This window comes from Phycodurus eques, chromosome 20 (assembly GCF_024500275.1).
Source record: "Phycodurus eques isolate BA_2022a chromosome 20, UOR_Pequ_1.1, whole genome shotgun sequence".
Taxonomy (NCBI): Eukaryota; Metazoa; Chordata; class Actinopteri; order Syngnathiformes; family Syngnathidae; genus Phycodurus; species Phycodurus eques.
This window is the reverse complement of record NC_084544.1, coordinates 11281479-11302211: the sequence shown is the minus strand read 5'-3', so window position 1 is coordinate 11302211 and position 20733 is coordinate 11281479. Positions and strand designations below refer to the sequence as shown.

At 40.2% G+C, this 20733-nt stretch overlaps 1 protein-coding gene across 4 annotated transcripts; it reads left to right on the top strand.

Annotated features, from left to right (window-relative positions):
• The first annotated feature begins 130 nt into the window (after positions 1-130).
• kiaa0319l (KIAA0319-like ortholog) lies at positions 131-19265 on the top strand. 4 transcript variants are annotated; one of them, XM_061665031.1, is made up of 25 exons: positions 131-228; positions 1743-1967; positions 2903-3086; positions 3306-3409; positions 5211-5479; positions 5814-5888; positions 7033-7255; positions 8567-8665; positions 8902-8999; positions 9365-9452; positions 9774-9866; positions 9973-10105; positions 10741-10846; positions 11122-11244; positions 11413-11536; positions 11646-11778; positions 11976-12124; positions 12301-12452; positions 12996-13134; positions 13391-13550; positions 13823-13965; positions 14149-14271; positions 14426-14516; positions 17084-17175; positions 17275-19265. In XM_061665031.1, exons 4-25 carry the CDS (start codon positions 3316-3318, stop codon positions 17469-17471), a joined length of 2904 nt encoding a protein of 967 aa, XP_061521015.1. In that variant the 5' UTR covers positions 131-228; positions 1743-1967; positions 2903-3086; positions 3306-3315; the 3' UTR covers positions 17472-19265. The 4 variants fall into 4 exon arrangements, with proteins under 4 accessions (XP_061521015.1, XP_061521014.1, XP_061521011.1 ...); XM_061665030.1 differs by lacking the exon at positions 131-228 and adding an exon at positions 543-665; XM_061665027.1 differs by lacking the exon at positions 131-228 and adding an exon at positions 543-800.
• Positions 19266-20733: the final 1468 nt, after the last annotated feature.

Here is a 20733-nt window from a genome sequence, read left to right as displayed (position 1 = left end):
ATATGGACCGTCAAAGTAAAACAATCAGTCGCCAATGAAAACGCTCCAACAAGATCAGTTGACCAATCGTAGCGACGGTTGTTGGAAGGTGCCGTCGCCATTTTGGTCCATATTGCTACGTTGGTGAGGCAAAGTCGCTCACAATTATCGAAAAATATCGCCCCACGCCATTTGTTGTCTTTATCGAATTGTCTGATACAATTCAGAGTTGCGCAAGAAATTAAAAAGGTGAGTGTTACTGTTTCGCATTTCGCCTTTGATAGTGGTTAGCAGGTGGCGCAGACCGGAAGCAGTAGGATTAGTAATTTGTCCTTTATTAACCACTGGAGCGTTAACGGTTTTACTGATACAGCTATATGCATTCTATAGCATGCAGTCTTAGGTTCCTAACGGCATCAGTTCGACTTTTTTTTTTTTAAGAATGAATTTGTATCATTGTGTCTTCATCTCATTAAACGTGCAGATTTTTTGCTAAAGAGTTACCGTATTTTGAAATCGCCACCGGATATGCTTGTATGTCGTAGAAGTGGCTTGATGGTGATTATAGGGGCACATCAGCTAAGCGAGAGCGACGCAATTTACTGCATTTATGGGGGGACAGCGAGGATTCAACACGCCACGGCGATCGCACGAAGTAGAGGACGAATGAGTACGACTACAAAACGGTGTGGTGGGAGCAAATTTTTTTTTTTTTAAAACAAACAAAAACGCGCTGAACCCGTGGCTACAGCATGTAAATAAAACCGAGATGCCAGCAGCTGTTAGGCTGAAGGTGCCTTAAAGGAGCCTGGATTAAACAGGTACACTACTCTCGGTGTCAATATGCAATGCGTTAAAGTGATCCACTAGATTGCCGCAGATTCCTGATCCAATCGTTTGTCATGGCGAGTTAACGCAACGAATCAAGCTCTGCCGATCGGCCTCATATGACTACAGCATGATTGCATCCAAGCTTTTCTGAAAGCTGTTATTATTAGCTTGCTACAATATACAGACTGTGAACTCACTATTTAGAATCCATGCTGTTTTTCCAATATATGACATACCAATTCATTCCTCCTCCTATACGTGGTCACTTCTGTTTACATCATGGTTTAATCAGTAAGTTATTACTATTGTGAGTTTGTGACTGTCAAAATTCTATTACAAAGATAAACGCATTTTGTTTGACGCTCAGAGAGTCATTATTAAACAGGGGGATGTAGTTTCACACCTCTTATCAAAGTAACCACAATCATTACCATAGTGTATTTTTTAAAGATGAGCGTCTCTGGGATTTTCAGGCAAAACCAAGCTTTATTATCTTTCCATCAGCAGTTCTTGTATGTGATCTCATTACATTGTGCAGCTGTACAAGTCCATACAACCAGAAAAGTATATACATTTACTCTGATGAACCAAACATACGTAATAATGTGGTTGTGATTTAGGAGATCCATCCTGTTGTAATTTGCAGCTCAACAATACCTGCTGGGTAATGAGTAAAAAAAAAAAAAAAAAAAATTAACTACAGCGTTTGATTGCATATGGCTACTTGTGAGTTAATTTTCAACATGCTCTTGAGCCACTGCAAATGGAAGTAAAATGCATAAAATGGCTGTTATTCCTAAATGGTACATGTCATATTTTTGTTAAACCTCTTATTTAAAGTCCACACTACAGTCCACCCTGATTTATTCATTTTCCAAAAATGTGCCCCTTCAAGTCGGAGTTCATTTAAAATGCATTTCTTCTTTTAACAGCCTGAAGAAATTGTGCGTGGGCTTTGGCGTTCAGGAGAGGCCCACCTGCCAGGAAGCAAACAGGGCTGACAAGTGTGCTGCTCTTCAGCTGAGAACAACAACGAGGAGACTGAAACAAAGCTGACACCTGCGCCTCTTGGTCACAGAGATCATTGTTCTGACGGAGATTCTCTGGAGAAAAAGCGCCTTTTGGACAGAACCGTCTCCAAGCTGTCATCAGTCCAGGTGACCAAGCTGGCTTCTTGTTGACGGTCTCACCCAGCCTTGAGGCAGTAAAGAAGGCATCTGTAACATGGTGGAACAAATGTGACTGAATCGCTATTTTCCAAACATATTTTGCTCTGGATTATTTTTAACTGGAGTACTTGTTTTTGCCTCAAATGCTTGGAGGCTGCCGGAGGGGGATGATGGCAAACCGTGTAATCAGGTTTGTGTCAGCTTGTTGGTTTGACAAGCCAAAAGGCTTTCAGAGTGCTGCTATAACTGGTAAACATGATTTGCTGATATGGAAGGTTTGTTTTGCTTGCGCAAACCTTCTACACAGCAGATGCATGTGAAAACTGCTTGATTTATTTTCTGATTAGCTCGTAATTGTCTCGTAATGTGACGTCTTGACAACTCAGCTGACAAACTGAAAATATTCAGTCATTTATCTGCTTTCTCACTTGCTGGGGAAAAAAGACATAAAATCTTGGAGTGATTTGTGTTAAACGAGTGTTTATTTTACAAAGAATAGTTACACAAGGAGTTCTCATTATTACTGTGTTTGAATTTAGTAGGTTCAGGGGGCTTACATGTCTAATATTTTGAGCCCTGTTGCTAAATCAGGAAGTAAAATATTACAAACACTTTCACAATAGAATGAGAACATTTTTAAATCAATTAGTCGCTAATACAGTTTTATTTAAAAACTAACTAATTAATTAATTTGGTGGATAGTTCTTGCACAGTTTGGATCCTCTTGGTAGCTTGACATACTTAGGGATGATTTAATAAAGGCTGTGGAACTCTTTTGTGTACACTAGCCTGAAGTGTAAAAAGTACTCCTGTTTGTTAGTCATAAATAATAGGTTGGGGAGAAAAATCACATCATAAATGTGAGCTATACTATCGTATTCGACACGTTGTTTGATATTCTCTCTCAACTGTTACATCTCCAGGTTTGAGTTTGAGCATCTTATCCCAGGAGGGCCTCACTGACGGCCATGCTGGATATCCTCCGCACATTGTTGGTCTTATTCCTCCTTTCCCAATCATCTCACTGCAGCTTGCTGCCAACGTAGCTCCACACGGGCCCTGACTTCCCTCAGCTCCACCCTGCACTTTCTGGCTGCCCGGCGAAAGGTAAATGTCGGTACCTTTGCCAGGCTTCAGTTGTTAAACAGGTGTAACATTTCTGTTGGCATCTCTTTGAGAAATATATGCCCTACCCTTGCCTGCTTCTTGGGTGCGTCCAGGCATGTAGTAATTAAAATTGTAATTTTGTCATTTACTTGAGCTCAGCTTTCCAGCTAACGAAAAGTGCTTCACACTAACATACAGTACCTCCTTCTCCCTTTTAAGGTATTTTAAAATGTCTTCTACATATCAGCATCTACTCACTTGGAGTTTGCCACACCTCCTCCTGCTATCGTTGACCCCCCTCTGGCTTTTGCCCCTGCCCACAGGTAAAAAACAAAACACAACAAAAACTCAATTAAAACACTGACGACTGATAACCAATTGACATCCACAGCTGTTAAACAATTTTTGATCTGCAACACAGTCACTGTGGTGTGTCCTCATCATCTTTGGAATCCTTGGCTGCTTTTGGGTTGGTTGTTGTCTTTAGTCTACATCTGATCCAATCAGAGCCATCAGAATAGTAGACTAAATTGTGTGTGTGTCTGTGCATGTGTGTTGGAGGGGGATGGGAGATACCAGGTTTACATTGTGAAACAGAACAATAAGTGCTCTGTGTGAGTGGGTGCTTTGCGTGTGGGTGTGTGTGTGTGTGTGAGTTGAGGGTGGGTGACAGAAAAGTGGACAAGAGGTGGAGTAACTAAACAGAGGGCAAAGTTTTTTTTTTTTTTTTTTTTTTTTTAAATCAAACTATCTTGTGGTTTTTGTGAGAGCAAGTCATGTGCTTTCTTTCCAGAATGAAGTTGAATAACGTTTAATCAGATCTTGCATGCATGTCGCTGCAGATGGTTCGCATGTTGCTTTCTCTTTGAATTCATTCTACGAATCTTTTATCACACGATATCAGCGGGCATCCCATAATCTTACCTCCCTAAATTACACCAGTGATTTGTCCTTTTCTTAAACACATTTACAAGCTTTTATTAACAAAACATCTATTGAAGGTACCGATATTAAATGTCAGAATCCTCCGTACAGTCTTCCTGTTTCTGCTCTTTAGTTGAACATTCAGGACCAAAGTAATCATACTGGCTGGTATTCACTACAAGGTCAAGCTAGATTTTTGCCATGCTTGGAAAATAGAAACTCTAAATGATCACTATTGTTCGATTTACCTTACTGCATGTTGTATCTCAGGCCGCATTAACATTTGTAAAGTGCTGTAATGGCATCAACGAGGAACAGACTGCAGCAGATCACTGCACTGACAGATGACTGCTGGTACGTGTCGGCTCAGACTATGTTGGAGTTTTGTGTTCATTGCATAATGTGCTTTGGGCTCTAATCAGCCAGCGTCTTGGTTTGTCAGGCAAAAAGGCAATTTCCTCTCTCTTCAGTGCTGCTGACAGCGCAGATTGCTCAAGCTGTGGTTGTATGTTTGCTTTTCTGAGAAATGTTCAGTGAAAGCGTCCCCCTTGACGTGGGACGACAATTCGGTGGGGCTCACATTTGACCACCCGCCTTCAATGATACTAAGGGGCTCCAACAATAGCTTGACTCAAGTGAAATCCCCAAAAGGCCGGCCTATCAAGTGACAGTTGAGCCAATGCCAGATTTTCAGAACATTTTGGCCAAACTAACCACAGTTAACTGCACTATTTATTGGATTATTATTTATTTATTATTATTATTATTTTTTAACAATGATTGTGACTCAGGGAGTCTGAGTGGCGTTCTTGTAATCATCTTTTGACACCTGACTTCCTGTTGAAAGGTGCTTGAGCAGGATGAGCTGGTTGGCACATCACATGACAACATTTGTCATCAGTGTATGATGGTGAGATTGAAGGTGATACTTTATGGTTTATATAGTGCCAGTTATTATATGTGCCATGTCATTACTTACACAGTGGTACCTCGACTTACGTGTGACCTGACTCAGTTTGTTGAGATACTAGCAGTTTCTTGGCTGATATTAAACAAAGAAAATTACACTTATATTTAATCAAACCACATAATCTTGCCTTACGCTACTTTGAGCCCCTGTTGTCACAAGCCCAACTTGAGCCCCCCTCCCCCACTAAATGGCCATTTACAAGCTAATAGACTTCCTCTGACTCCCACTAGGTGTATCAGCAGATGTCTGCCGTGTTACTGGCGGGGTGCTTGGGCTCCACTGGACAAGCGTCATCAGCCTGGGTTGGTACCCTCTAGCAGACGGCAGAGGTGGGCCAACATGCTGGGAGACCTGCTGCTTGAGGCCAAGTTGCAACGCTGTGTGGAGCCTCGGCGGCCGATGTGTGCTTCTCAGTTGCTCCCTGAAGGGGGGCTGCCCCATCTTGTTTCTGCCACAACCTGATCGAGATTCTCTCGGGCTCCTTCAGATTCTAACCAAGGTATGACTGATGGTTAATCATCATGAGTTTATGTGATGCTAAGCATCAATTGTTAAATTACATTTAAATGAAGGAATATGCAGGAAATACTTCTTTAATTGAGATGATGGGATAGAATTGATTTCAGTAACATTCACACAGGAAGTAGTACATTTGCACCACTGAGTTCTGATCTGTCATCAATATCATCACAGTGTAACTTTGAATGAATTAGCTGAGTATTAGAATTAGCATTACATAATTCAAGCAAGTATCAAAGTTGTGGGTGGAGGAGTCATTTTGCATTGAATATGCGTTATTATTTTTCAAACTTTATTTGTGGTCTTTTATTAAGAGTTCTACCACAAAAAGAGGGAGGAGCGTCCGTCTTGCAGAACATGAAGGGCAAACAGAACAACAGCCTAGCACGGTAAATACTGGTTCATTTTTTTAAGTATATACTGATCTGTACTTTAAGATTTGTTGCACAGTTTTACCATACATTTCTTTATTCTTACCTTTTTAACTCATTCATAGCACTGTTTGCAGTTTTAACTAGAACCAGGACATTGCTCAATACATTTATTACACTTTGCATAATAGATTTGAATGTGCTGCTATACTTCTATTAGTCTAATTATCTGAAGTTATCAGTCTAAGAATTAAATCATACACAATTTAGACTTCTTTGTTAAAATATGTAAGTTGTTACCGTAATTTCCCATGTATAATCTGCATTTCTTCCCCCCAAATTGTCAAAAGTCAATAGTGCACATTATACATAGGTATAGAGGCAAATGGAAAAACCGTTCACCTTTTATAAATGAATGCTGCCCTCTAGTGGCTATGAAAAAGCTGTACACTTTCATTCAAAAATGCCACCGCCACCTAGAGGTTATGAGAGAGGTGTACACTTTCATTCTAATATGACAGGGGGTACGTATGACGGCATATATGTACAGATGTGCTCATAGGTTTACATACCTACATACCTGTCATACCGTGGCAGAATTTGTAAAAAAAAAAAATTTAATATGTTTGATGACTGAACAACGACCATCATTAATTTCTTTATGGTAATATTTTGTTTAATGATTGTGCTTTTCTGAAATGCTTGACCGTTTAATTTGAATTCCATTAAAATAAAATTAAATGCATTTCCCCTGGCCCTTCATGTTTTCTTTAAAGAACTGTACCCATTTTACAAATTCTGCCTGGGTAATCAAACATGAGCACAAAATGTGTGTATTCTCATTTAATATATAAAAGTAGGGCTGTGAATTTCAAAATAAGAGCAAGTAAATTTGAAAAAAGTATTACGCGTTCTAAGAGTGCTTATCTTCAGAATAATTATTTGAAATAAACTAACAAAATACAGATAATACTTTGTTTTGATCATATGGGTAGAAGCAAAATCATGCATTGTAAAAATACATTATACATATGTAGAAGGGTTTTCCAGAATTTTTAGGTCAACTTTGGGGGTGCGCATTATACATGGGTGCGCATTATACATGAGAAATTACGGTAGTTTGCCACAGCTTTACCCTTTGAAACCCTTTCTTTTTTTTCAGGAAAACTCCAAACTGGATCCAGTGCAACCCACACTGTTGGTGCCCAACCCCAGTCTGGTTCCACAAGCGGACCAAAAGAACATTAGTTACATCACCAACAGAAGTAGTGAACACGCCCCACAGCAGAACTCCTCCATTGTACTAGACACTACTGCGTCTTCCAATAACAGTGATGTCAGCACGTCCACAGCAACTACCATCAGTACAGTGCCAACACTGGCCGGTAATAAATGCAAGATTATGCAATTATTCTATAGTGTCACTTGCTTCATGTTGTTTATAGTCTCTCCTGGAAAATATATGTGGAAAAAACTCGACTGTAACTGTAATGTTAAGAATGTGCTAATTCAGTGTCTAAACTGCATGTAGGCGCTATTACAGTATAATATCGGTTTAGAATACTATATTTGATATACAGGTACTTAATATAAATGTATTTAATCATTGCACTGCCCAATATTATTTTGAATTGGTGAGGTTACGTGGATATGCGTAGGAATGTGCTGAGACAGGCGATTTAAACTACCAAGAAGCGCTTGTGTGGTTGGTTATACCTATTGATATGTCTTCACAACTGAAAACTTTTACCTGCAATTAGAATGCATGTCATAGCAGATGAAAGTATGTATGTATGTATGGATGTAGCATGCATTTGTAGCGGATAGCACAGCATAGAAATAGCAACTGTTGTATACACCGTGACAAAGGAGATATTGTCTAAAGGTTTATCTCTGGTTTGAAATAAGCTTAAGTGATTGACACACTATGCAGACTCTCAGCCATCTGTAACTGTCAACAAGTTTTACTACTGGCTTACTAGGACGTTTCAGTTGTCAACCTTTATCCCATTGGCAGTCAGCCTTTATTGGCAAACATTGTTTGTTCAGTGTTTCTTTGCCTTTGGGAAACAGAATTTTTTTCTGTGTGATCTCACAAATGTGATCAGTTTGATTGGTGGTGGAAGTTCTCCTTTAGGGGAAGAGGGAGCTTTTCCAAGTCTTCCGAAGTACTGCAACTCTGATTACATCAATGGTTCCATAAACAAACAGAATGCATTTCTATACAGTGAATTCAATTTAGTCTTCTTGCACACAACTTTAATTTCATTCTTCAACCACCGTAGGAGACTACTTCCTGTTAATGCACACACAAGTTCATTGTGCACCACCTGATCCGAGCAGTACCGCATACAGACGGTTTTAAGCGTCGTCTTTGTAATCAGACGTAGATTTTCCGAGACAGACAACTGTAGGCAACAGAGAAATTATATGGAAGAATATAGTGTTCTCCTGCCCCTGAGATCTAATAGGTTTCTGCAGAATACTAAAGTTAGTATTGTCTTACTCCAATCACGTAAACATTTATTGTGGTTTGACATTTAGCCTCTCATAACGAGTTCAAGCAAACATTTCGTAAATACCTTATTTGTTCCAATAAAATCCCTGCATGAGGACATTAACCCTGAGCAGTGCCAACTTTATTGTTGTCATGTGTTCCTGTTGGCAACATCTCATTTGTTGTGTGTCCATTCCAGTGAGGGAGCTGGTGGTGTCAGCAGGGGAAAGTGTTGCGGTCACCCTACCACGCAGCTCGGTCGAGCTTAACGCCTTTGTGGTGCCACCACTTCCGCCAGGTAAGCCAGAAAACATGAATAAAGAAGTTCAACAACCGTCCAACAATATACAGTGAACAAATCATCGTTTATTTTTTTTTTTTTATCCCATTTCACCTTCTTGACATGCTTGAATGAAACAAAATGAAAAGGCGTCATTTAAAAAATAATTCTAAATAAAAATAATAATTCTGAGTTAATTCAATACATGAGCAGTTTCTTACTTACTGTCTTTTTATGGCACTGCTTCCAAACAGATGCAAACTATGCATTTGACTGGCGTCTGATAACGCATCCCAAAGATTACAGCGGGGAGATGGAAGGGAAGCACAGCAAAACCCTGAAACTCAGCAAGGTACAGCCTTCATAGACGTGTTCAAAGTGTATCAATTTTGTTGCATCTAAAATGGAAGCTTTGAGTCAGTGCATTTGCATGCACTAAAGAAAACGGAACTATTCCATTGAATAGATTGGAACCACACTTTTAAAATGAAGGGTAACATGTTAATCTGAGACTCAACTTTTTTTAAATTGGATTTACATACCCACAATAATGTACTGAAAACTAAATAAGGTGGATGTAAACTGGGACTTTCACAGAGAATTGTGATAAGTAGAAAGAGCAAACTGTTTCAGAAACTCTTATTTTGTGGATATAAATATGTAGTCAGTAAGATCACTTCGTCTTTCACATTGTTTGACTTGCATTTGTTTTCTCAGCTCACAGTTGGTCTGTATGAGTTTGAAGTGACGGTGGATGGGGGAGGAGCCCATGGAGAAGGTTACGTCAATGTCACTGTCAAACCAGGTAAGGGAAAACAAGAGTAGACATAGTCCTATTTATGTAAACAGTAAATATTTTATAAAGTGTATAGTATATGTATGATCTAAAGTTGATTGTTGTACTGTATAATAAGTATGATTTGTCTTCTACACAGCATGTCAGTGCTAATAAAGATAGGTGCTCACATTCAGTAATGCAAGTCAGTCTCCATCTCCAGTATGCAAACCCCCTATAGATCAAGTTTTATTCTGTGATTTGTACGCAAACATTAGTTTTGTGCCTCAGCCACAAACAAGCACTTTACAGCTCACTAAGCATGTTAAGTTCTTATTTTCCACCTGACAGAGCCGCGGGTAAACAAGCCTCCTGTTGCTGTAGTTTCCCCAAAGTTCCAAGAGATCTCCTTGCCAACAAGCTCCACAGTAATAGATGGCAGCCGTGAGTTTTGGAATTAACACACGCATGCAAACATCATTGGGTTACATCTGCTAAAACTGTCCTCTGAAGTGGCCCTTTCTTTTAAAACGTCTTTCTGTTTTTTCAGAGAGCACAGATGATGACAAAGTAGTGGTGTGGCACTGGGAAGAGGTCAAAGGTCCCCTCCGGGAGGAAAAGGTGTCAGCCAACACGGCCGTCCTCACCCTCACCAACTTGGTTCCAGGGAACTACACATTCAAGTACACATTTCATGCTGCTTGCCATCTAAAATATTATGCATCTATCTGAAAAATCTCCATACAGTGAACCCTCGCTATTCATGGGGGTTAGGGACCAAGCCCCGAAAAATGGACGCCCCGCCCCCCTACTCCCCAAAAATAAATAAATAAATAACATTATTATTGCCAATATTAGTTTAAACTGTAAATATACCACAAACACTAGGATTTCAAACTCAGAGTAGAACATTACCATTACAAATAAATGACCTGCGGATTGTTTGATTTAGAAACAAATGCATCCAAAGTGTGAGGATGCTGGCGTGCGTGTATGTTGCCACTTTGCAACCTGGAAAAGTAGAAATTACGACTTTACTATTTTATATTTTACTGTTTTTACCATTTTACTGATACATAGATATACTCATTTTAAATACACATATCACAAACCATCTTTAGTTCACCACTTACTGTACCTTAAGTTGACCAGCTAGCTTTTTCCGCAAATAGTTCAGCAGAAAAATTTGCAAGCACCTGCATTTACAAATTGGCAGGGAGTCACTGTACAGTATTTTGTTTGCTTATTTCATTAAGCAGATGTCTGTATGTAATCAGATCTTTATATATATATATATTTTTTTGTTTTTTTTTTGCAGTTTGATTGTCACAGACTCAGATGGCGCCAAAGACTCAACTCAGGCCACCCTGTCTGTCAACAAAGCCAAGGATTACAAGCCTGTGGCCAACGCTGGCCCGAACCAGGTCAACATTTTTACACATTACCCTTTTATTTGTATCACATTGCCAATTTATTTATATTATTTTATTATCAGGTTTTCTTTCTGGCTATGTTTGTTTTTATGTTAGCAGCAAAAATTAACTGACTCCCAGAGAACTTTGTAGAGATGTATGGCATGGATCAAGGAAGTAACCATTAAATTATGGATCACTGATATGGGAATTTTATAATTTTTCTTGTAACATTTGAGCAACAACATTTTTGACTGAATCCTTTTGGGTTATTTTTTGTAACGCAGGTCATCACTTTGCCACGTAATTCCATCACTCTGTATGGCAACCAGAGCACAGACGACCATGACTCCCTTGCTTATGAATGGTCCCTGAGTCCTGAGAGCAAAGACAAGGTGGTGGAGATGCAAGTGAGTCTTATAGGGATATTTTTCTTTGGTTGATTTTTTTTTTTTTTTTTTTTTTTTTTTTTTTGTTGCTGATTGAGACACAATTCTATATTATTCTTTTTTTTTGGGTGAAAAGAGCTACACATCTAGTCAGTGTCCAAGATGGGGTCCTGTGTTTGTATTGTTCAGGGCGTACGCACACACATCTTGCAGCTGTCGGCCATGCAGGAGGGAGATTACACCTTCCAGTTAACTGTGACCGACTCTGCTGGACAGCAAGACACAGCCCAGGTCACAGTTATTGTGCAGCCAGGTAAATGCCTTCAAGTCACATTACATCATCACCTGCTTAATTATCGTGTCAGGTGGATTTCTATCCACTCATTCACTACCTCATATTTCTCTCTCTCCTCATCCTCTAGAAAACAATAAACCACCAGAGGCAGATGCAGGACCGGAAAAAGAACTGACACTACCGGTCGATCGAACTATGCTGGATGGCAGTAAGAGCAGCGATGACCAGAAGATAGTCACCTACCACTGGAAACAGACCAAGTCAGTAGCATTCACTGACAGTTGATGCAGAATTGCGTAGTTATGATTAGTTAAGAGTGCTAGGAATTCTTTCCAATATCTTCAACAACATCAAAAATAAAAGTACATTTGAAATTTGCACATCTTTATTGTTCACTGTTATTGAACATAATACTTTCTTCCTGCCTTAAATTCTCTCTCTGCTCTGTCTCTGCCAGAGGTCCTGATGGTGTGAAGATTGAGAACGCAGACAGTGCTGTTGCCACAGTGACCGGTCTGGAAGTTGGCACTTACGAGTTCACCTTGACAGTGACCGATGAGAGAAAGCTGCATAGTAGCGACACTGTCACGGTTGTCGTCAGAGAAGGTGGGGGTCTTCTCCCTTTAAAAAAAAAAATGGACATGCTTCTACTAGGCCTATACATTTTTGATTTGTACGGTTAACCAGTGACAAGCGCTTACTGCACTTAATACACGACGTGAAAGTAAAAACAATTATTATTTCATGTTTAGTCATCAACACTTTAACAAATTCTAAACCAGAACTGGACCAGCCACCTGTGGCTCGTGTGGTTTCCAGTCCACCCGTGTCTCTGCCTGTGCGGACGGCCACCCTGGACGGATCACACTCCACTGATGATAAAGGCGGCATCAGCTATCTGTGGACAAGAGATGACAGCAGCCCCGCGGCCGGGGTGAGACAACATTAGAACTTAGTTGACAACTTGACAGCTAAAAATGTTCAGTTACGAGAGAGGTTATGGTAATCATTTTTTCATTTATTGAAATACACGACTTCTGTTTCCTTGTCTTGACAATTTCATTCTGAAGAGAACAAAACAGTTGAGATGAACTTTTTTCCATACTTGTCTCTGCAAAACTATTTTGTGTGAGGCTTTTCTTCTGGCTATTTATACTCGACATACAACTGTTTTCTAAGGCTTTTCTCCTGGTTGTTTATACACGACTGTTTTCTAACTGAAGTCCTGTTTGCATGTCTTTCCAGTTGGATAACCCTCTTGTGTATTGTGAGACTTACCGGTATACTGTATCAACTCGCTGTCATTCATCTGCAAAGTTGCACTTTTAGAGTACATGGCTTCAATTCATCAAGAGGAAAGAGGCAATTTAAAGGCATCTTGCCAGAGAGGAAATTGAAGTTCAAAATTGTATTGTTACCTCACTGCACAACCAAAAAGGAGCTAAACCCAAATGTGTATTTCTCACTTGTTTCACAGGATGTGCTGAACAATTCTGATCACCAAGCTATCTTGTTTCTGGGAAACCTGGTGCAGGGCAAGTATAGTTTCACCCTGTCTGTCACTGACAGCAAAGGTCAAATCAGCACAGACAGCGGCGCATTGGAAGTCAAACCAGGTACACACAAATCATAAAATCCATAAACACTTGACAGACTGCTCATACTTGTAGAACCACTGGAGTCTAACTGTTTTGTAGACTAGTCGTTGCCTTTTTTGCCTCTATATACTGTGGGAATAAGCTATTGAATTAAACATGTTGGCACCTCCACTTAAAACAGTGATAGTATTCAATGTTTCCTTTATGTGCAAGCATTAAAAAAAGCTGCTCAGCACCGCTTAACTTTTGTTTGTCTTAACTCTCTCTCGGTCAGACCCATGGGAGAGTGACCAGGTGGAGTTGGTCTTAGAGGTGCCCATAACACAGGTTTCCCACCGCCAACGCGACATGCTTCTGCGCCAGGTCGGAGTGTTGCTTGGCGTCCTCGATAGCGACATCATTGTTCGAGAGATTGGTGCATTTAATGAGCACAGGTGAGTAGTTCTATACCTTTTGAACTATAAATTAGTTTGCTCGCTACTATTATTATATGATTACAGTGGTACCTTGCCTTACGAGTACCTCAAATTACAAGTTTTTCAGGTTTTGAGACGGGCTGACCGGTTAATGGTATTTCAATTGTTTCGATGGGAAAAATTGACATATGGTCACAGAACAAAATAAACTAATTGACAAAGTACTATTGTGTTATATTTTAGATTATGTTTATTCAAAGTGCTACTTTTACTCCATGTTCTGGTCTTAGTACTCGATTGGTCTTCCTGGTGTCAGGCGGTCCAGGGCGCCCTCCTGTGTCCGGTCACAGTGTTGCACTCACCCTACGCAACAAACTGCGCAAACAGAAGAACGACTTTCTCATTTACAAGGCCCGGCGGGTGGACACCGTCAGTGAGTACTGTACTGCACTTTTTACACACTTCAAAGTAATTCTGGAATGATGATTGGGTTCATCGGGCAAACTCAAAGTTGTTGATATGTAAAGTTCTCTTGTACCAAATAGTTTCATCACTAATTCACAGATGTTCTGTAAAATGGTGCCGGTGTCCACTAATATCCGCTGTCCCCCCTCAGTCTGCCAGCTGAACTGCTCCAGTCATGGCGAGTGTGACTCATTCACACGTCGATGTGTCTGCCACCCTTTTTGGATGGAGAACTTCATCAGAGCGCAGCTCGGCGATGCAGAAAGCAACTGCGGTAAGATGAGACGGATCCGCCCCCGATGACTTAGTCAGGAGTAAAGCGCTAAAAAGCAGTTCAAATGACCCCGCTGATATTGACAAATTAGAATTATACCTTTTCAAATAAATCATGTCGTTCTGCATCTAATGATGAATATATTTGCTTTCAGAGTGGAGCGTGCTCTATGTGACCATAGCGTCCTTTATGATTGTAGTTGCTGTGGCGACAGTTGTTTGGGGGTGTGTGTGTTGCTGTGACAGGTGAGCTCAATCTAATACAGTAGTGCCTTGATTTACGAGTGACCCGGCTTAGGAGTTTTGGGAGATATGAGCCATCGCTCAGCCAAGTTTTCGGTTTTACTTGCGAGCAGAGATTTGAGATACGAGCGCTAGATGGTGGCAGCTGAATAAAACTCACCTCACTTCACAACAAGCAGCAGTTTGGCAGATAGTGAAAAAAATCTTCAAAGGGGAAAAGCCTTAGGAAATTGCATTAGCTTAATGCTAACAGAATACAAAATAACATAGTCTCACAAATTAAATCAGTGTCACGGTTTTATAACCCTTCAAGAAATGGATACTTGAATGCAAACAATGGAGTAACACATGTAAGAGAAACAATAGAACAATACTGACAGGCATATATTCTTTATCCTCTGCGAAAAAACTCCATTACTGCAGTTTACTGTCACGTGTATGTACAGTGGGTACGGAAAGTATTCAGACCCCTTTAAATTTTTCACTCTCTTATATTGCAGCCATTGCTAAAATAATTTCAGTTCATTTTTTTTCACATTTAATGTACGCACAGCACCCTATAGTGACCAAAAAAAAAACAGAATTGTTGAAATTTTTACAGATTTATTAAAAATGAAAAACTGAAATATCACACAGCCATAAGTATTCAGACCCTTTGCTCAGTATTTAGTAGAAGCCCCTTGTGAGCTAATACAGCCATGAGCCAATACTCTTTTTGGGAATGATGCAGCAGGTTTTTCACACCTGGATTTAGGGATCCTCTCCAGTTCTGTCAAGTTGGATGGTGAACGTTAGTGGGCAGCCATTTGCAGGTCTTTCCAGAGATGCTCAATTGGGTTTTAGTCAGGGCTCTGCCTGGGCTATTCAAAAACAGTCACAAAGTTGTTCTGAAGCCCCTCCTTCGGTATTATAGCTATGTGCTTAGGCTCATTGTCTTTTTTAAAGGTGAACCTTCGCCCCAGTCTGAGGTCCTGAGCACTCTGGAGAAGGATATCACTGTACTTGGCCGCATTCATCTTTCCTTCGATTGCAACCGATCGTCCTGTCCCTGCAGCTGTAAAACACCCCCACAGCATGATGCTGCCACCACCATGCTTCACTGTTGGGACTGTATTGGACAGGTGATGAGCAGTGCCTGGTTTTCTCCACATATGCCACTTAGAATTAAGGCCAACAATTTCTATCTTGGTCTCATCAGACCAGAGAATCTTATTTCTCACCATCTTGGAGTCCTTCAGGTGTTTTTTTTAGCAAACTCCTGCGGGCTTTCATGTGTCTTGCACTGAGGAGAGGCTTCCGTCGGGCCACTCTGCCATAAAGCCCCGACTGGTGGAGGGCGGCAGTGATGGTTGACTTTCTAGAACCTTCTCCCATCTCCCGACTGCATCTCTGGAGCTCAGCCACAGTGATGTTTGGGTTCTTCTTTTCCTCTCTCACCAAGGCTCTTCTCCCCCGATTGCTCAGTTTGGCCGGACGGCCAGCTCTAGGAAGGGTTCTGATCGTCCCAAACGTCTTCATTTTCAGGATTATGGAGGCCACTGTGCTCTTAGGAACCTTAAGTGCAGCAGAATTTTTGTTGTAACCTTGGCCACATCTGTGCCTTGCTACAATTTTGTCTCTAAGCTCTTCAGGCAGTTCCTTTGACCTCATGATTCTCATTTGCTCTGACATCCACTGTGAGCTGTAAGGTCTTATATAGACAGGGGTGTGGCGTGCCTAATCAAGTCCAATCAGTATAATCAAACACAGCTGGACTCCAATGAAGGTGTAGAACCATTTCAAGGATGATGAGAAGAAATGGACAGCACACGAGTTAAATATAAGTGTCACAGCAAAGGGTCTGAATACTTATGGATGTGTGATATTTCAGTTTTTCTATTTTAATAAATCAGCAGAAATTTCAACAATTACGTTTTTTTGTCAATATGGGGTGCTGTGTGTACATTTCATGAGGAAAAAATGAACTTAAATGACTTTAACAAATGGCTGCAATATAACAAAGTGAAAAATTTAAGAGGGTCTGAAAACGTACCGTACCCACTGTATATCCCTGTCTGTATTATACTGCCCCCTGGTGGCCAAGGCACACACCTGAAAGAGCCACACAATTAAAAGATTATGATGCACAAACAACAGTTTACATTCTAATTAATTGTTTATAACTGTATGCTTTTACAAAGTACAATACTTCAAAGTGCTATTTTAAAATGTTAGTTGTTTTTTTTTTTAAAGGCTAGAACAGACTGATGGCATTTTCATACATTTCAATGGGGAAAGATGATTTGAGAAATGTTTTGAGTTCGGAGCATAGTCACGAAATGAATTAAACTCATAAATCAAGGACCCACTTCTTTATTACGGCCTAATGCTTATGAATATAAGTTAAAACAATATGGTTGCTGTTAGTCATGTGAGTAGTCCGAGTGGCAACGTGTCATCAGGAAGATTACTATATTTAGAGCGTAAACTAATTCAGTGATCATACATGCATTTTTGTTATGTGCGGTAGCATGTGATTCTACCACCTGATTAATGCTGTTGTGCATTTGCTTTCTCCATTTTGCTCCAAGACGTAAGAGCAAACCGCGCAGAACTAAAAGCCGTTATAAAATGCTGGAAGCTGATGAGCAAGACGCTCTGGAGCTGCAACCACCCAGAGCTGGTAAGAATTACACATGGAACATCCAAACTGTCCATTATAATTCTGGGTGTGCCAGTAATGTGCAGAGTGAGTAACACTGCTCTGGTGCCACCTGCCCAGGCCGCATCAAGCCAGTACCCGCCCCCACCTCCTCTGCCCTCATGCACTCCGACTCCGACCTGGACAGCGACGACGGGCAGGTCGGATTTTCATGGACTGAGCAGGAGCGCGGTCATCTTCTTCGACCGCAAAACGGCTCCTTGAGGAACGGCCAGGGTCCTATGAGAGGAAAGAAGCACAGAGAAGAGCTGCTATAACAAAACGAGGTGAAGCTCACCTCTTCCTGAAACACACACGGATCCGTCCTTTATGCTTCTTAATTTCACCCCCCTAGACACCTGAAACTTGAAAGCATGTCACACTGTTACACTGAAAAACTGAGCCATGACAAAGGAAAAAGCCTACCAGTTTTGGTTGTGACACAATAGAGAATTATGATAAGGACTTGATTATTTAAACTGAGACATTACCGCAGGAGAGAAGACTTACCAAGGTGACTCACAAATTAAAACCAGCAAGCCCACTTCATACTTCCCCAACCTTGCTTCTCGTCGACCTGCATGAATGCACACAAACTGTCTTCACACTGTTACAGGTTAGCTTGAAGCTACCAAACACTGCCCATAAATCCAGACGTCGGCACAGCTGACATTGGTCACTTAACGGAAGGAAAACGGCATTGGATCACTAACAGAAAAAAAAGTCCATGACTCCTTGGATTTCCAGTCCAGTTCACCACCTGCATGTTCGTATGTTTGGACGTATGACTGTATGTGTGTGCCTGACAAGATTTATTTTTTTTTTTCCTGGCTGATGTGCCAAAACATGTTTCTTTAGAGTGTTCTGTGTGGGTGTTTGTTGTTCACCTGCATCATGATGCTTGGTTACTCAATTGTCAGACAAATGCGTAGAGCCAAAATGCTGCTTTTATTCTGAAGGTTTGGCGCTGCACAAATGAAGTCACTGGATTATACAATATGAATGAAGACCACTTTTTAACAATTTGTCTGCTGTGATCCAATGTTTGATGCACTTTTATTTTGTGTTGGGAGTCTCGCTTTTATCTGCTTGGTTCAGTAACTTCTTTCTTGAGAATCAGATGAATCATTTTAATCAGCATTTTATAGGTTCAACAACCACTGTAGAGCAAGTCGACAGCATGTTAATCCTTGATTGCGTTGTTGGCTTTCTTTATTTGAAACACAATTGTATAGCTCACCTGCCATGACAATAATAAGACAGTTTTCAGTTGCTTTGTGTGAAGGACAGACTAAAAACCAAATGATTTATTTTCATAAACAAGTTTTGTTTTTCTTAAAATAATAGATTTTCATAGCTGCCCCACTGACCACACACAGTGAGAATTCTAAACAAAGACTTGATTTATATTTGTGTGTGGCTATTGTCCAAGCGTCTTTGTAGAGGCACTTTAACCAAATGTCTTTCCACTTTGTGATCACTTTGCATGCAGAATGTGAAACACATCAGCTTGAAAGTGGAGTTCCACACTTTGTCACTCTTACAGCGTTGAATGTTGAAAGGGGTTGCATCACTGTCACATCTCAGTCTGTATTTAATGTGAAGAAATCATTTAAGTGTTTTGCAGATAAATGTGTACTGTCAAATCATCTCATGATGAGGTCAACTCTGCTGCACTGCTTTTTACTCTCCAGTGCACAGGACTGTGTTTGTCATTTTTCATTTGAACTGTAGACAAAGTAAAATTAAGCACACCCAAGTGCCAAGTAACTAAAATATCTTTTCAAACAGTGACAAATATTATCCTCCCATCTTCTTTGCAACTATCCACATCTGGAAACAGTCTAAAAGCCAATTCAAGGAAAACAAAAATTGCCATGAATTGACCATGGCACTGCTGGAGTCCACTGTGAAGGCAGAATCAAAGAACAGGGAGCTATGATGGAAAGTCATTTAAAATGTTTTAAATGAGGTTGAGATGGAAGGATTACGCTTGTGTTCTATGTGACCTGATACAACTGGATAATCTTGGAATTAGAATAAAGACTTCATTTTGTTCTTGCTTTTATGAAGGAAGGTTGCTTATGTGTTCCTTACTGCAAACACTTTGTCAGAACATTTTCGGTCATAATTGTCTGTTTGTTTATGTTCTGGTACAAAGATGTTAACACTGAATTTCATGTTATGAAAGCTATCAATTCAAAGTTTCATAATTCAAATTACCGTAACCATTAACAGACATAAAAGGTTCCATGCACACTAGGACGACTGAGCGCATGTACTCATAGGAAAGATTTGTTTGTGTAAGGATGTAATTTTGGACAATTGATAAAAATGAACAATATATGAATGGTCACACTATACAACAGCAAAATGATAATTCCTTGTCGTATTGGAAACCCGATTGGAATAGATCATGTGATCACCATCTGTCGCTGACTTTTATTAACCTATTAACTCCAATGGTTGTCCTTTGCCACTCCATTACAACTCAACAGAGACAATGGAGCCATAACAATTTATTATGGACATCTGCCCTTGCATTTATTATCATCATGCATCCTGAGCAAATTATTTTCTCATCAAATAAAGGCCAGGCCCAACGCCTTAAGTTATTTGTGACCTTTCCTAACAGTCAAAATTTCAACTTAAAAACAGCTTTCGTGTACTGTGCACCCTGCATGTTTTACTTGTCAGGTTCCAATTTTTTTTGTTTTTGTTTTAATCTTGTGGAACAGCGTTGCCAAATTGAGAGATTACAAATAGATTAAAAAGAAGAGACTGTTTTTTGTGACAGTTTGAAAAGATGTCTATTACAACTAGCTGCAATGATACATTATGGGAAATGTGTGGTTTATATATGTATTTTTAAAGCTTTAGTCCTAACATTTGAATGATGTAATAAGTTTTTTTTAACTTCAGGTAACTTCAACAACTTTAACCATTCAATGTGATGTGACAATATTGAGCTGGTCCTTTTATGTCAAGTGGATTCTTAGGATAAATTTGGCCACTGGAATGAATATGTGACATTATGGGCTCAGGGTAACCACATGTCTGTAGGATTCTTAAATTCACAATAGAAAAATACAAGCTCATTCATTGAAATGCATTTATTTTTCAAAATTTGAAAACTCTTCAATGTCATCTATACATAAAAGGTGTAAGAAAGGTTCCAGGACTGGTCTCACAAAGGATACATTTCAAACAAGAGTTTTACCCTTCAATATGGGCCAGACGATTCTCCAGGATGTCTACGAAGAGATCCTGTGACGTTTGCTTCGATCAGTGCACGATAAGTAGCAAGAGTTGTGGCAGGGCACTGCCCTGAGCATCTGACACTTCCTGGTCGAGAAAAGAACATCGTCGTACTTCAGCGAACTCCCTACTCACCTGAACTGGCTCCGTGTCATTTTTTCCCAAGCTCAAGGAGTCATCAAGGGGACCTGTTTTGAAGATGTTGATAACATCTAGATAGATGGCTGTGACGACAGAGCTGCGGAGGACCCTGGAATAATCCTTCCAGTAGTGCATGAAGGT